Below are 18,048 nucleotides of genomic sequence, written 5' to 3' on the forward strand. Positions count from 1 at the left end.
AGGATGAAGGCATAAGCTGCTCTGGTTAAAGTAAACTCTGAAGACCACGTTGGAAGGAAACTTATATGGGTCTCTAGGACTTCTCAAGAGTATTATATCAAAATGATCTGCCTGAATCTGTCCCACTCCTCTTGTGGAAATAACTGCTGTCAGAAATGACACTCACAGAATGATGCAGTGTGGGGAATTCTGAACATGTCTGTTGCCTGTCAAGGAACTGCATTATAAGTGACTTTAGGTCATTTTGCAAAAAATCAGTAGAAATATGGCACAAGAACACCCACGGCCCTAACTAAAGAGGTTGCTGTCGTAGACAGTCTTCCTCACAGTTGCCTTCCTCTTGTGATGATTTCATCAAGACTATTTCATCACAGAGTCAAAACCACATCCAACAGCAACCAACAGACTTCTCAATAGACAAGGAAATACACAGCACTGCAGGTTGCTGCAAAACATTCATAAGGTTGCAATAAAGTACAGACTCATCATCCTGGGAAATCTGCTAGAACCTAACCACCCAAGGAGCATGTTCTAAAAAGATTATTGGCCGTCATCACTGTGCATAGAAGCCAATTAAGTCTAAAAAATTAAATTCACTTGCAAATTAGTCCTTGCTGATCCCTCCACACTCAAGTGAAGTGAGAGGTGATAGAAAACACTGGCACTGATAACACAGGTGTGACTTCTCTACTTAGGGAGTCCATGATTTACATAACGGAGAACCATCTCTCTTGATGAGTAGATGAGATAAAAACACAAGGCAAAAAGAACACTTCTGAATCATAGATTCTGCACACTAAACACGAAGGAAGGCAAAGCATGATCAAGCACAGGGTAGCTGTGAGGATAAAATGAAGTATTCAGTCTTGATTGGGAGGGTGCAGGCATATCAACACTATGGTGATTTGTTTACAATCTGGTACTCAAATATGAGATTTTTTTGAATAGTATTTTTGAATAGTATTTTTAAAGGTCTGTCTGAAAACAAGAAATTGAACATTGTTTTTCCATTAGCTGGTACTTGTGAAATTGATTTTTAGAAAAAAAACTAAGGTATGTATTGTATGTAAAATTAAAAAAATTATAATATACTTTGTGTAACTGTAGTATAAATTAAACCTCAAAGAGGCTACTACTGCAGAACTGCAGTATTAACTATTAATTATAGGTAATGGTTGAAAAAAACATTTCCTTTTGAAATAACTTTACAAATATTAACTTTTTCCCTCAGAGCTAAGATACAGAGAAACCAGGCTTCATAAACCATGTTTAGTGTTTTCACTACCACTTTTCTAATAGCACCAACATCATCTGCAGAATTCAGGGCTCTCCTTGAGGAGCATTAATTCTCTGAACTCATCCTCTCAAAAATATTCCACACACAAATCAACAAAATACTGTTTACCAAACTGAGAAAGAAGGATAGGAATAGTGGTCTAAATCTTTTGATCCAGAAGAGCTTCACTCGTCATATATTTGGTAGGGATTATCACTAATTTATTTAAATCCCATTCTGATTCAGTTCTGGAATAGCTGGGAGCTAGACTGGTCCACAAAGTAATCTGAAATCACCTAAAGGATATTTTAATTTAAAACTGTCATCAGCAGATTCCAAAAGGCTATCCTCATGACAAAAGACTGCGGGAATGTAATGGGGTTCTCTGATGAGAAATCCCTTCCTCTAACCTTCCTCTCACTTACGGTAAAGCAAAGGAGCAACATTATCAATTTTATACGAGATTATATTTTCTCTTGTGCCCCAGGGAATATCAGCTAACAGTTTAGGACGTTTGATTTGAATGTGGAGTTATGAATACCAAAATTAGGGTCTAGTGATATGTACCAGAAGCCCTAAGACATTAGAGTTTCACTGGCCTATGAAACCACCGCAAAGCTGAGGCAAAGTTGTGATAATTGAATAATGATTATTTTTAGTACACAAGGAGCGTTGGAAACTACAGGAAAAAAACCTTCTTACCAAAACATTTGATGTGCAAAGTAGGTGTTACTTTTTTTGCGACTAAACCATTAAGGATAAAAATATTTTTTTTGTCAGACCACACTTTTATTTACAGAAACACGGACTAGTGGTGAGCACACCCCAGCTCACCACAGGACAGTACTGCTGGTATGTTTACCATGAATGCTCGCACTGTGGTGTGGATCCATTTTCTTCCTTAACCTCAGGCACTTTGAAGATGCCAAAAATTCCCTTTATATTTAATGGAGAGTAACAGGCATCTCTAGCAAATGACTCACTCCATCCAAAATCTGAATTGCTTTTTGGAGATGCCACTTCCTCTGTGAACTACTAAGGAAAGCTGACATGACTAAGTTCCTAATTTAGGTGCCTTAATTCATAGGCTAAATTTAGGAAGAATATCTGGGCATACAGATTATTTGTAATGACCCATAAAAACTCAAGAGGATCAATGCTAATAATGCATTTAAAATTATTACATATTTTAAAAGCATGAAACATACACTTTCAGAAATGACCTCACCTATTATATTTACTCCCTTTTTTCCTAGCTCTTCAGAGACTTTTGAACTGCTATGTGAATAACGGAAGATGTTTTTGTGTTCCTGTAATTGGAAAATTTAATTTGCTAGTGATCAATTATTTGATGATTTTTTTCACAATTGGCAAGTAAGATCCTGCATATATAGAGAACATTGTGATTTTTTGTGTCCTGGAAAAATTTGTAATATGTAATTTATAATACAATTTAGAAGTTTTTCTTTTATTAAGTCCAGGAAAATATTAAAAGCACTTGATTCTGTAATTAAAAAAAAGTATCTATTCTTACTGAATCAAAGTTCAGCCCAGTGAAAGATATCTTGTCAGGAAGTATGAAATAATATTTCCGCTTATTTATAAATGTATTGATTTATGTATATATTCATCCAGATAAAAAGCATTTTTAGGTATTCCTCAAGGCATGACAAATACTATCCCAAACCACCAAATCACTCTGAATAGATACATCGCTAATAGAGTATGCAGCATAAAGTATTTAGCTGTGCTGAGTCCTTATTTTTCTATTTTCATTGCTTCAGCAGATTTGTCAGAAAAAAACTGTGTTTTTCATATAATTACTTCATAATACAATCACATTAATGCTTCATAATTGTTACCGTATGTGCTTCCTAAACCAAGATACCACATAAACGCTCAGTATTTAAAATGCTAATTCTTCTGTAGTGCAGTGGGACGCAGCTATTGACTTCCCTGAAAATCAAGGGTCAGATTATTTCATAACAGTTTACTTGGCAACCACATGTTAAACATAGTCTATACAGCTACATGACAGTGGTAAATTGCTCAGTGGTCAGAGAATTCTGACAGCTGGATATAACAGCAAATCAGAGTCTCCACTAGAGGAAGTCTGCTCGAGTTATGCCCAAAATACCCTTTGCTGGTGTACTAGTCTATTATTTTTCTCTGACTTTATTTCTTTATTTTTACTTTGGTACATCTGGTGTGTCATTCTTTCCTATCACTCTTCTGAACATCCCTCTACTTCATGAGAGCTGTTCTCAACTCCAAACTCACTTTAAACTTGACTGATGTTGCTGCTTTTCCAAACCTAAAGCGACTTTTTTGACAGTGTGTGAGAAATCACAGGTGCCAGAGTTCCAGCATAACGACTGGACTTAGTCAATGAGGGAGTGTCAACATCTCCTACTTCATAGCAAATAACATAATTGTTTTCTAATGATAAACACAGAAGTGATTTTACTTTCAGTTTAAAATAAAGAAACAGTGATTTTAATTACCTGACATCTTTTTCAAGTTGTGTAATGTGTTCCTTCTGTTGACTTATTTGAGAATCTCTCTGTTGCACAATTTCAATGAGGTATTTGTATGGCTGTTGTACTTGACTCAACAAAGAATTTGCTCTGTCGAGCTGCCAAAAGAAGAATTATTTCTACTGTAAACTTGATAATTTATAAAGCACAATTATTTGATGATTAGTAAATTAGTATTGGATATTATTGATTATTACCCATTGCATAATAATATAAAACCCAAACCTGTTATTTCACAAAACAAAACAAAACACAACTCAAATTACTATCTAGCACATTATCCTCTCATTTTTCTGTTCCAATTATATGATATTTTCACTGCAATCATGCTACCACTCTCTACATTTCCCTAACCTGCATTTTCAAGTGTTTTCATGTAACAGCTTCTGTTGATGAAAAAAAATAGTATAGACAAGGCATCTGTTTGTTCACCTTATTGATCACAAGTGAATTTTTAAAAACAGCATAGTATTAGAATAGAATTTTCACCTTGGAAACTTAATCTAAATGAAAACACAGTAATAATGGAAGAAAAGTCCCCTTTCCTCCAATCAATTACTGTGTATGAGCAGTGAAATCCAAGGGGATGTTCACAAGAGTATTATAAAATAAGTGTCATACCCATAAGTAGGAAACAAACCTTTCTAGCCCTATTCCCTGAACAAATTAGGATCACTAGGTCTAAAAAGCTTGCATGATATGCCTTGCATCTTGAGCAACGTAACAAGATAATGCACTAAAATACGTACAGAATTAAGATCACATATCAAGACTTAGCAGTTTCAGCAGCTGGTGTACACATAAGTCAAGAACTAGACTTTAAAAAATAAATTAAAATATTTTAAAAGTTTAGATACAAACAGGTCTAATGGAATTAATTTAATGGAAAATGGTTAAGCTTTCCAACTAGTTTATAAAATTTCTTGATAGATTAAACAATCTGCATTTGCCAAATTCGACTCAGGAGACAGTTTTCTTATGTTGTTCCAAAAAAGCAGAGGAAAAAAAACCAACAAAACAACCAACCAACCAACCAACCCCTTCCTATACAACTAGCCCATTTAAATAATATTTCAGGACTTTCCTAAAATCAGATTTCCCTCCTATTCACAATTTTCAAAACATGAGAATGTATTTCCTTTTTTATCTGATGCCACTATATTTTTATTGAAGTTTTACTTTTGCCCCCTATACTGTATCAAATGTGCAAAGAACTTATAATGGTTCACATTTATGAAAAAACAGTTTGCTTGCTCACCTTACTGACCTTACTAAAAGGGGAGTTAACTCCATGCTTTAAAAAGTGAAAGGAGAGACAATAACATTTCACTTCTTCTAATTAATGCAAATCCTTCAGTATTATTTAAATACATTAGTTCCTTCAAGAAACACTTATTCTAGTTCACAGAGAAATTCCAAGTTTATTGTAGAGAAGTAAAGAGAACCATCTTCTTGAAGAAACTCATTATCTTCAATAAATGGATAAGCAATTTTAAAAGCTATTATATTTTCTAAGAGTAGAAGTTATCAAAAAAAGACCTCTTTGAAGAAGACAATAGAGAGTCTTCACATGACATACTAGTAAATCCAAGACATGGAGTAGTTATCTCTAGGATGGTCTAAAACTTGCAGTATAAAACCTTGAGGCTGCCATTATAGGAGAACATTAATCGAACTGATCTTGTTTGGAATCCTGTTCTTGATAGCCTACAAACTTTCAAAGGATGCTGTCACCACACTGTGAAGCTCCTCATTGTTCTCACTGATAAGAATTGAAGTACTTTAGTGGGACAAGCGAGGTGTTGTAAGCTTGGTTTGATGCTGCTAAGTCATCTGTTGTTAACTTGCTAATTTTACCAGCTAAAAGCATGTTGCTGTTCTGGAGAAAGGCTGTACCATCCCTCTCCATGGTGGTGCTTTGCTGCTCATTTGATTCCATAAAATTAAAAGAAGCTGTCATTAAATTTTAATCAATTAAGCATTAAATGCATTTAATGGCTCAATTTTACTAACATACACAAATGTATATAAATTAAGCATTATCCTTGAGAAAAAGCACTATCTTTTTGTAAGCAACTTTGATTTCTTTCTTCCTTCAAGTACAAGATTTACTTAAGTATTTCTGCATCATTCTTTTAAAAGACAAATTGGAGACCTTGTAATTAGGCATTTATTATTTACCCCTCAAGGGACATCTCTATCAAGCTGAAGGATTTCATCATTGATATATATTCTCTTTCAGAGCAAGATGAAAACCTGCTTTTGGTAAAAGTGTTTCAATCAAGGCATACGAAAAGCACAAATACAATGTTATGATGAATGCTTGAAAAAGCCATTTAGCATCAAGCCAAATGTATTGGCTTAGCAAAATTCTTTATTTAGGGGATTGCTTTTACTATATACTGACTCAGTATTTGATTTTTAAGCCTCCCACAGACCATGTTAGCCTTCTAGACGCAAGGGACTGTCTATCCATCAGTTCCAGCACTGTTCTTCAAAACCTCTGCAAAGTGAATTCATTCCAAAATTTAGATTGGGCACTAAATGTAGTAATTGCAGATCACTACTTTGCAGAAGCTGATACATAGCCTTCCACTTACTGAAACTGAGAGTAACACAAAGCGAGCTGCAGAGGCAATAAACTAATCTATAATCAGCTGAGGATCTTTCTTGTAACAGGTCATTAGAATTCTTTTATTCTGTTCATCCTAGACACTGTCAACAAACCTTCTGTAGTATGAAATAAGTCTCAATACCTTCTTCGACATTGCAGATCACTGCTATACAAAACAACAGAAAGAGGACTTTAAAGGAAAATTGTTTTCTAATGCTGTATCACAGACCTGAAAATAGATAGGATCCTGCAAAGTCTGACAAACTACAATGGGACTGACTGAAACCCAACAAGTTGCTTTCAACATCTGGGCTTTTCTACTGGGTTTCAACTTTCAAGCAGGCACATTATATCAGACTTCCACCAAATGAATGAAATTATGCAGAAGTCAATATTTTGTCCTTGGTAATGCTTGACTTTCCCAGAAGATCAATATGATTCCTTTCTATAAAGCTCTACAGCAATTAGTTGAAGACAGTCTAAAAAATAATCTTAGAAAGAGCATCACTTGTAGTTATTGGAATATTTTTCTTTTCCTCCCTCCTTTAAGAGGTATTTTTTTAAAGTTGTACCATAAATACTGCAGTGAAATCCCAGTATTTAATCAAAATTCAAAAGAAAAGTTTGTCCAATCACTTTGGCATCAGCTTTCAATTCATCCTCTTTTAATCTAGGTGACTGAGCAAACTGTCAGCCAAAAGAATAATAATAAAAATAATAAAAAATAATAAAAAGAATAATAATAAAAAGAATAATACCTGAACATGCTGTAGTCAACAGGATCACTATTTTGCCCTTAAAAAAATATACATATATATACATATATATATAAAATTAAGAAAGACCATAGTTTGGAATAAAAACCTATCCTAGCTCAGGGGATGCAGTAAAGACAGCAAAGAGAAGTTGAAGAATTTTAACTATATAAAGAAAGATAACAGATAGTAATCAGTATAACATACAACATCCAGAAAATTTACAAAAGAAGCTACAACTTCAAGTAGAAATTCGATACCAGCAGGCATAAAACTCTTAGAATTAAAAAACATGGGAGTGAATAAATCCTAGAAATAGTACAGCCTGCTATGGCAGAGATACGGTAAAACTGCATTAATGCTGAGGAAAATACAGTCGTTTTCAATAAAATCTTCTGCCCTCTGTTTGAGAAGAAGTCAGATGATGAGTTTGTACAACAAGAGAAAGATGAACTATCTTCCAGTCCATTAGTAACAATTGTAAAGTCTTTGTGCGCATATTGAAGGATGGTAAGCAGCATTGCTTCAGTAATTGATAGCAAGCTAAATGGCCTATAATCATATGCAAAACTAAAAAGAAGAGGAAGAAAGAAATCTGATTAAGCATTCAGACCTGAGTGCCAGACATGAGTTTAATAGAAAGCAGATCTTAAAAGATTTTACTTAACCTTATGAATTTGATGTTAATAGGCTTAGTAGCTGTGCATTAGCTATCTGCAAGACATTAATTTAACTTAGTACTGGATGACATTCTGATTTAAACTATACAATTATATGACAAAAGATCAAGAAAAGGCTACATGACATTTCATGAGAGAATAAAAATGAGGTGAAGATGTTTCAGTGGAATTTTGCAGGAATTGGGACTAAGGTCACTGGTACTGAATCTTCTATCAGCAATCTAGAAGCAAATATTAAACCACTGTGGGTAGGAAGAAATGTATTGAAGTGGAAATCAGACAGATTTAAGTAGGAAATATAGCATAGATTTTAACTATCATGAAAGAATAGTGATAGAGAAAATTACCAATGATAACACTGTATTCACAAATATCTTGAAAGATATGTTAGTCAAATACAAATTACTAGGATATATCTAAGAAGAATTCCTAATAATTTATAGCAATGGTTAAAGGAAACTTTACAAAAACTTTACTATTCATTTATCTTCCAGTGAAATAATATATACAAAATAATATAAAATACATAAAATTAATGTATTTTTAAATTTATAGAAAATGCAAATATTTGCATTGTGAAGTACATTGGTGTAGTTATACTACATTATAATTGCCATGGTTTTAAACAAATCAAACTGTTAACCACCTTCCTGAACCAATCAGCCTAGAAATTCTATATGGAGACAATATCTAATAGCAAATCCAGAAGTTCTTTGGTTCCTAAGAGAAACTTAGAAAATAATCTTAAAAATATTTCCAAAAATTAGTTCGCCCTAATTCTGGGAGATTTTAAGCTGAGTTCTCTTTAGTGTTTGTTCTCTGTGTCAATGTAATAAGTCATTTCAAGTATTATATACAGAATTTTAAAATATCATGAAACTAAACTAATTGTAACAAAGTAAAAAAAAAATGTTCAAAAAAGCAGCTTATGTTAAACATTCCCTAGATTTGTATATTCAAAAGACTCAAGAACTGAACAATGTGGAAAAGGACTTAAAGAAATATCTTCAAAAGTGATTTAAGAGAAGAGCTGTGTAAAAAGTAATGAGGTATTCATTGAACAATTAAGTATCAAACAGAACAAACTAGTTTGGCTAGCTGGTCTCCTCTTCAGAAATCAGAACATTGTCTGTCTGGTTTACATTCTTGTTTAGCCTGTAAAGTAATCCCTCTTTTGATCTTCATTTCAAAATACAATATAAACTTCTTTGAAAAAGTTTAACATAGAGTTTTGGCTAATTATGAGGCCATTTTTTGACATCAAATAGATAATAAACACTCTTTAGAAAATATTTCATTTTATGAACAGCTGTTCTGCAATGTTTATAGTCTCTACAGATTTGATTTTTTATGTAGCAGTAATTTACCTCTTGTGAAATCTGTGTTACTTGTTCCTTCTGATGTTCCAGATCTTTTACAAGCAACGAGTTTTGCTTTTCTAGCTGCAGTAACCTCCTTGCCAAGTGAACACTGTTCCAGTAAAAAGAAAGATCAAGTTGAGTTTTTTTCCAAAATATGCACATTTATACCTCAGAACTTGATCGCCTTAATTTTTCACCAATGTTTAAATACTAATATCTAAATTACATGGTGAAACGTGCAGAACGGTCAGTTAGAAGAACAATGAAAATATTACAAAATTTAGCAGCACTGAAATAGCATTCCCACAGTTATGCCATTGTAATATTTTACAAAGTAATTACCTATAGAATTCTTACAATACTACACAATTGCAGTAATCATGCCAAAATGTTTAATTATGAGTATTTACTTTTTAGCAACTTCAGGTAATAATGTAAATGGCTTCCCTTCGCATAATTTTTAAAAAATGCATATTAATTTATATTTTGTAGTGGAACACTGAAAAATGTGGTATTTTATCGTTTTCAAAACAGAGGCACCATTGTTTTGTCTGACAATTAATATGCTAAATAATTAATGTTCTTGTCACTCAAAAATAAACAAACCAAACCAAACCAACTCTTCAGCAGATCCATAAATTAACTTAGAAGAGAAAGGATTACTGAGTTACTTAAACACCCCAGTTAAAAAATTAGATCCTCAATCTCTTGCATGTTTCTTGTTCCAAGTCAAAAGAGTTTATCATCAATTCAGCAGCGTAGTTCGATAGGCAGCAATGCAAAGATTCAGTACTTAATTGCAGAGCCTAATTCCAGACATCTAACCTGGTCTTTCAAGCTGTTCTTAATCACCTCATCCTATTCCATACAGTCTGTAGAGCCTGACTGTATTTCACCACAATGGACTCCAGGATGGTGAACTGAAATGTACTCTAAACTCCATTGACGGTATTGATTAGAACTGAATTGGTTATAATGAGACATTAGAGGTCAAGTCTCTGTAAGTCTCCAAATAACGGTCAGCAAAGTGTCATCCAGTTCTTCTAAGCTCAGAAAGTGTCTTCCAAGCACATGTGAAGTCCTGGTTTATTCATTTTCAGATTCACCATTCAAAGGTGACTTATTATGTAAATAATAACTGACTCTAATAAGGTGGGGGAAAAGAAGGATCTAAGCTGAAACTGAGAAAAGTTCCCAAACTATTGACAGAGGAGGAAGGAACTGAAGTTTTAGGAAATGATGCCTCCTGAAACAGACATACAAGAGTATTTCTGATCCCCCCCATCCTTTTTTAATCTTGAATTTTATGCAATATAAAAGAAATCTTACAAGTAAACAATCCAAAGAGGCTAAAAAACATGGAAGAGCAAACTAGGCCATGCCAAAGTTAGGTACCACATAAAATCTTTATGATATTTGTCAGCAATATGTAAATCAGTGCACAACAGGTCTCATCTAATTGACAATCATATCAACAACACTTTCTTGAAAAACAAAGGACAGAAGAAGTAATATGTGGCCCATAAATCTTTGTTGCAACATGAGCAGACCATCATTTGCCTGTAATTCTCACTAGTAACTTTTGATGTTAAAAAATCTTTGTCATGGAGAAGGTCATGGAGGCTAAGAGGACAAAACCAACTAAACTAACAGTTATCTGTGACAAAATATTGACTTCCAGCTCCTGAATAATAGAAATGTACACTGTAAAGCTATGGTTACATGTTTAGATGTGTTTTTCTACTCTTTCTGTGTGTCCACCAATGATGGTGGAGGTTCTCATTTTTGTAGAAGAGAGCATGGTCACAATCTACCAATACACAAACTATGCAGTTGACTTTCCTGCATTTGAGAGAATTGTAGGCACACTCGAAATGCAAGGAATGAGTCTGATTCTGGGAGAACCACCTTCTCTCCTCTGCCAAAAAAAAAATCGCATTGCTCTGACCTGATATTGTGAAGGACATAGAATCTCTATCCATATTTAAAATCAAAACTTAGCTGTACAAGCTGTTGAACAACTGGATTTGCTGTCAGCAGGGTGTTGGACCCTGCTGACCTCCAATTGTTCCTTCCAACCTAAATCATCCCACAGCTCCTTTATAAAAATCTGAGGTTATGTTTTCTTTTAATACTACCTATACCCATTTCGAACAACAGCAAAATATTTTTGCTGTAGTTGCTGTTTAAAAAGAGTATAAATAAATCTTCATTCCCTATACTTCACAGAGGGTTGTAGCCTTTATGCTCACAATGAGCCATTCAAATGTCACTATTATTTCTTAAAGAAAGTGTGCAATATAAATTTATTATTTAAAAGTTACTGTGATCTAGAAGTAAGTTATTCAGCCTACACATAATTTTTATCTATTGATCAAACAGTACCAGAGCAAACTGAATAAATATAACTGGAATCAAATGCTGTATTTACAAAGATGAAATAGTGATGCTTGAAACCTTGGCCTTCTTAATTTCCTGACAGATGCATTTTTGTTACAATTACATACAATCATTTTTAGGGTATTAAAACTTATTTTGTATTATATAAATGTAAACAATATAACTAGTCTGTTTTTACAGATGTTTAGTTTTATACAATTAAAATTAATCTTTCTGAAAGACAAGGACCTAGAAAAATATGTATATGCTCATTTACATGCATCAACCACACCATCAGGTCCTAGTCTTCATTCTGTTCCTGTATACTAAAGTCATTAAAAAAATTCTTAATGTTAATCAAACTGGCTGGATTCTAAGACAAAACATAATGCATGTATCTTTATTTCAAACAGGTAAATTCAGGAGGCACTTTTTTACCTTTGCTTTAGTCGCCTTTTAGCTGTTGTAGGAACATTAGCACCATACCCATATGAGAAGAGAACCCTTTCAGCTTCAACTTCATTTTCCACTGCAAAAAATTCCAGAAAAGTACTGTTGAAGAACATAATTACAGTGAAAGAACTTATAAACTTGTAAGAAATTCTATTTATAATGATGCACGAATGTTTTTCTACAAGATGAATTTTCAGTTGGTACAACATTCTGGACTTCAGTAGAACAATTTTGTTCAGAATTAGCATTAATATAGTGCCATACATTAATTTCTCACAACACTGGCAGGCTTTTCACTTTTTATTTTTCTGATTAACATTATGGAATATGAAAGTAAAGGAAGAGAGTTTGGTGTCCTTGAATATTCGTATTATCGGTATAGTCACAAAATACATGTTAATAGTGTAAGTTTAATTCAGTAGTACAGGGTTAGGTTGCTTAGGGTTTTTTTCCTAAAGAATTCATTTTCTGTGTGTACATGAGACAAAGATAAAATTAGGGAGTGCTTAAGCCAACTGGACATAAACAAGTCCATGGGACCAGAAGGGACACATCTGAGGTTGCTGATGGAGATGACATCACTGTGAGGCTGCTCACTGTCTGTGAAAGACTGTGGTGATGAGAAATTTCGGATAACATGAGGAAAACAAATGCCACACTCAGCCTCAGAGAAGGGTAAGAAGGAGATTCTGGAGAATGACAAACCAGTCAGCCTCACATCAGTCTCTGGGAAAGTTATAAAGCAAATCCCCCTCAAAGCTACTCCCAAGCATGGACAAAGAGGTGGTTGAGAATATCTAGCAAAAACAATTGATGGTTGACTAACTTGGCAACCTTCTGAGGTGCAGTGACTGGTGGTGTTGGTAAGAAGCAGCAGTGGAAGTTGGACACCTCAACCAGTGTAAAGACAAAGACTTTGACAGAGCCTCTCATACTATCCTCAAAGCCAAACTGGCAAGATATAGAATTCATAAATGGACACTGGGTGCATGGAAAATTAGAGGGACCCTTGGGCTCAATTAGCGGTCATCAGTCATACAAAGTGCGATGGATAGTCATTTACTATTGGCATGTCTTAGGAGTGAATACTTTTCAACATCTTTACTAACAATGCAGTTGATGGGATATTGTGCACCACCAGCAAATTTCAGGAAGACAGCAACCAGATTGGGATGGGATGGCAGCACAGGAGACTGGGGGCAGGGCTGCTATTTAGAGGGATATCAACAGGCTGGAAAAATGGGTTGACAAGAACCTCAAATTTTAGCAAAGCAAATGCCGAGTCCTACATCTGTTCTAGATTATCAAGCCGAAGTAATGTCTGTGTCAGTGTGTGCTTCTTGTCTTCTTTTATGACTTTCCAGGCCCTTCACCTGACTTCGTGGCATAAAATATACATTTTGCAAGTTAATGGACACTTATTAATGACAATTTTTTACACTACTAAGCAAAAAAGTACCACTGTGAGGACACAGACAGGTTCATCCTTTTTCTTAAAAAGATACTAACCAATGGAAGCAAGAAAATCAGACAACTAGCCTACAACAAAAATATCCCAAAGTGAACATTTTACTCTGAAAAGGAAGAATAGACAGATAGCCAAGAAGGTTTACTATTGTTATTCATGTGGAAACCAGTCAGATGCTGTAAGGAGTGGCTACATAAATTCTTGATAGTTTCCTGAATATGCTGTTGTTTCAATATTAATGAAGTGAGGCATAATGATGAGGGAATAACAGTCACAATTCAGTGATTTCTTCCACATGCACATTCTCCAAAGGAAAAATTAAAAAGCTCATAAGAATATATGACAAAAGCCACCTCACATGTGCAAATACACAGTTTATTAAAAAATCCAGAGAACTCAAACCCCACCAGCACCTCCAAATATTGTAAAAAAACAGAGGCTTCATAACTCAAGGAGAAGAAAAAAATATTCCATGGTATTGAAATGTAAAGAAGTGACCACAGGACTGAAAAGTAAAATCTTATTGCCATCAAAGTCCATCGAAAATTCTAATTGTCTTCCACACAATGCTTCAGCCGAAACGATAATTTATGAAAGATAGACTGGAGTATTTCCAGAACACATTAAATTTGAAAAATAATCATATGTCTTTTAACTATTCTTCTACCTTTAGCTATTTATGACACTTAATAATAGTAAGAAAAATCAAAGTTATTAAATAAAAAGTATATTAAAATAATATTGAACTCTAACTCCCTTTTTTCTCTAGCAAAATCAGAAAATGAAGTAATTATATTTTAACAGAACAGGCCATTTGGAAACATTTTTTAAGTCATATTCCGTAGCACAGAATATAAATTGTAAATGACATAAATACTTAAGATGAAGTTAAGAAATATTTAGTTCTGTATAAAACTTTACTGCCATCACAAGATAGATAAGAAAATCTAAATCAGTGTAAACAAAACCCAGCATTCTGAACTCTTTCTTCTCCTTCGAAAAAACAGAAGGTAAGGTCCAAAAATTCTGTATTAATACGTAATTACTCCTTAGGCAAGTTTATGTATATACACTTCAAAAAACACGTAACCAATTAAAACATAAGCATATATTTAGCAAACACGCTTATGGTCAGACTGGAACCTTTGGGTAGTCATGTCATTCTAACAAGTACAAGCTGCAGTGTATAAAATTAAAGAAGTATGTACAGTCTAATTTCTAAAGTTATACCCACATCACTGCATCCTAGTAATACATCCTTTGCTCTACATTACTGTTTATATACAAAACTTATGCAACAATATTCTACCTGGAAAACATTACTTATAAATGGTGATTATTTTGTGGAGGAGCAAAGAAAGAAAGAAGGACAAGATGATATATGAATTAGTTTGAAATCTTAAAATGTCCTACTCTGTTTACACACAGGCTAAAAGACTTGAAGATTAGAGTCTTAGTTTCAAATTAGAAATTACTTGCTTTATGGATTCATTTAGGCTGAGAATCAAATCAATAGAGATTTCACAGAAATTTTGCTGTGTTTGAGAACAGATATTGTTGTTTTTGCCAACCAGAGTCAAAACTTTTCAAGAGTAATCAGGCTTGAATTTAATCCAGGATTTAGTTCTTGGAACAGAGAGATCTCCAATAAGCAACTGCTTAATGTCTAATTAATATTAATTTAACGCAATAAAAAGGTTTTTTTTCCCCAGTACATTCAAAAATTCACATTAATCACTTTACTGTATTATGAAACATAATTGTCTGTCAACAAAGAGGGTTTCTTGATATTCAAAATATACTTAAATAACAGGAGAATCCTAAAAAAACATATCTAATGATAATGGGTAATGAATCTAATGATAATTCCTTAATGAATAAGGAAAAGAGAAATCAGTGAAAAGGAAACACTGAGATGATTTTTAATATCCCAATGTCTAAATTCATGTTTATTTGATGCATATTTACAAATACATTTAGAAACTGATCATTAATATTTTCTGTCAAAATTATTACTGGATCTTAACTGTCAGGCATAAGGAGGGAGAATCACAGGCACTGTAATACGTTCCAAGTGCCATGAGAATCAAGACACCTTGCCATAACAGTATCACAGTATCACAGTATGTTTGGGATTGGAAGGGACCTCAAAAGATCATCTAGTCCAATCCCCCTGCTGGAGCAGGAACACCTAGGTGAGGTCGCACAGGAACATGTCCAGGCGGGTTTTGAATGTCTCCAGAGAAGGAGACTCCACCACTTCCCTGGGCAGCCTGTTCCAGTGCTCTGTCACCCTTACTGAGAAGAAGTTTCTTCTCAAATTTAAGTGGAACCTCTTGTGTTCCAGCTTGATCCCATTACCCCTTGTCCTATTATTGTTTGCCACCGAGAAGAGCCTGGCTCCATCCCCATGGCACTCACCCTTTATATATTTATAAACATTAACACCTAGAGATACGATATAATTTGTGACAGAACTTACTTTCTGCTGTCTGCAATATTATCTCATCAAGCTCTTTTTCAAGTTTTTCGTAAGTATCTAGCCTTGCTTGGATCTCAGAATTCTGTGTTTGAAGTTCAATAATGCGTGTTTCACTAGAAGACTGAAGACTATAAAATTCCTTAGTAAGCACCTGTAAGAATGAATAATGGAAATATCAGGAATTCAGCATTACAGCTACTTATGAAAGATGCAAAATATAATACATGTAAAACGCTTTGTGGTATGATACTAAATATTGGATGTAATTTCTGCACAGGAAAGACTAAAATACTCTAAAAAGTGGTTATTTTTTCAACTATGTTATCTTGCACAGATTACCCTCTCAGGTCACATCGCTTATGCCTACCTCGTAAGGCCTTAGTAATTCTAAGAATATATCTCTGAAAAAGCCAAAAGAATTTTAAAGGTTAGGAAAAGCAAGGTAACAGATAAACTTAATATACAGCAGTCGAAACAGTGTAAATGCATTTATTTTCATTGCCTTAGCTGGATTCAGATTTCGGTTATCAATTTAAAAAAACAAAGTTCCTTCACAGGATGGTAAGTCCTCTGATATCAAAGTTTGGTATTTAAGATACAGCAGATTTTTATTATTTAGTAATTACTGAAAAGTAACACGCCATTAACATTCAGGACTAATGTAAATACTTAATCCACTAAGCTCAAACAAAAGAATACATATTCAAAAGTTATGAAGGTCTGTATAAGAACTAAAGCTTGATATAATGCTTGAAAACAGAAAACAACACTGACAATATAAATATTATAAAACCAACTGGAATAAGAAAGTCCTTGGTAAGTAGTAACCTACATGTTTCACAGAAAAAACCAAACACACACACACACACACCAAAAGAGGTAAAGTAATAACCAAGTAGTACTGTAGCAAAATTTAATACTAACTTCCCAAATAAAAAACTCAAATATTCAGGATGACAATGGAATATAGAACTTGAGATACAGAAATATATGTATAGTGTATACAGCAGTAAACTAGATTCACTGTCAAAAACACTAAAGCGTGCATGAAGGTTAAAGAAACAAGCCAATTGAATATAAAGAAAGTGGTCTAGTGTCACAGAACAATAAATGTATAGGTTAAAATTTGGCAATGTATAAACCGTCTGTTTCCTAGCTTTAGCATGCATAAGAAGAAAAACTATTCTATGCTAAAATCCAAATAAAAACAAGAGTTGGTTCACAAAGCAGTTGTAGCTGAGCCACAAGATACTAGTGACTATGCTATTAATTAAGATCAATATCCTAAAAGAAGGGTAAGAAAAAAACCCTTAAGACCTCAATGCTATATATAAGAAAGTAAATTTAAAAAAATGAGAATTCAGTCAAAATGAACAAAAGTAAGAGATTCAGACATCAAATATTTGAATTCTGCAAGAGCATTTCTTAATGAAAAAGGACTGGTTTCAAAGCCTCTCTCTAAGAGAAAAGGAAGTGCCAAAATTCTTAGTAGAACTGAATGCCAAATATTCAAGATGTTATTCAGATCAAATAAATATCCACAAAGAAAACAGAAAAATAACTCAAATTTAACTATCATCTTCTTGAAGTTTAGACATGTCTGTGCCAATTAATAATCTGTTTGGCAACCTCAAAGGCCAGCAAAACTGTCACTCTCAGTGCTCGTGACAACAACCAACCTCATCAGCCAGGATCTGAATGTCCCAATACAAGACAAAAACAAGAAATTACATTTTATCTAAAACTCTCTAATTCTGTTTTTACTCTATAGTTCTTTTTCATAATCACCCCAGGCAGGTTCAGGACTAGAATTGTGGAGACTTGAAGAGCAGCATCCTTCCCCAAAAAATGAAGGCTGCCATAGCTGGCACTTGGAAAAAAGTTTCTTATTCTGTCCTGTCCAGTTTGTATCCTGACATTCGTTTTAGACATATACTGCCAATCTCATTTAATTCTTACAAATTGGACTCAGTAATGATTTGGTACTAATTTCGCACAGGTGAAGAAATTTTGTTTGAAAGTAAGTTTGCTCTGCTGAATATT

The 18,048-nt window shown here is 33.9% G+C and overlaps 1 protein-coding gene across 3 annotated transcripts in view; it reads right to left on the reverse strand.

The window, feature by feature from the left end:
• Positions 1-18,048, reverse strand: part of PIBF1 (progesterone immunomodulatory binding factor 1) — a 118,876-nt gene that overhangs the window by 29,307 nt on the left and 71,521 nt on the right. For 2 of the 3 annotated variants that reach the window (XM_082054197.1, XM_082054198.1), the window contains exons 12-15: positions 16,006-16,156; positions 12,041-12,131; positions 9,230-9,332; positions 3,781-3,911 (exon numbers count right to left, since the gene is read on the reverse strand). In XM_082054197.1, coding sequence (XP_081910323.1) covers positions 3,781-3,911; positions 9,230-9,332; positions 12,041-12,131; positions 16,006-16,156 — 476 coding nt within the window. The remainder of the gene's footprint in view (positions 1-3,780; positions 3,912-9,229; positions 9,333-12,040; positions 12,132-16,005; positions 16,157-18,048) is intronic. The other variant, XM_082054199.1, reaches the window with a different exon arrangement.

The sequence above is a fragment of the Streptopelia decaocto genome (assembly GCF_964273445.1).
Source record: "Streptopelia decaocto genome assembly, chromosome: 1".
NCBI lineage: Eukaryota > Metazoa > Chordata > Aves > Columbiformes > Columbidae > Streptopelia > Streptopelia decaocto.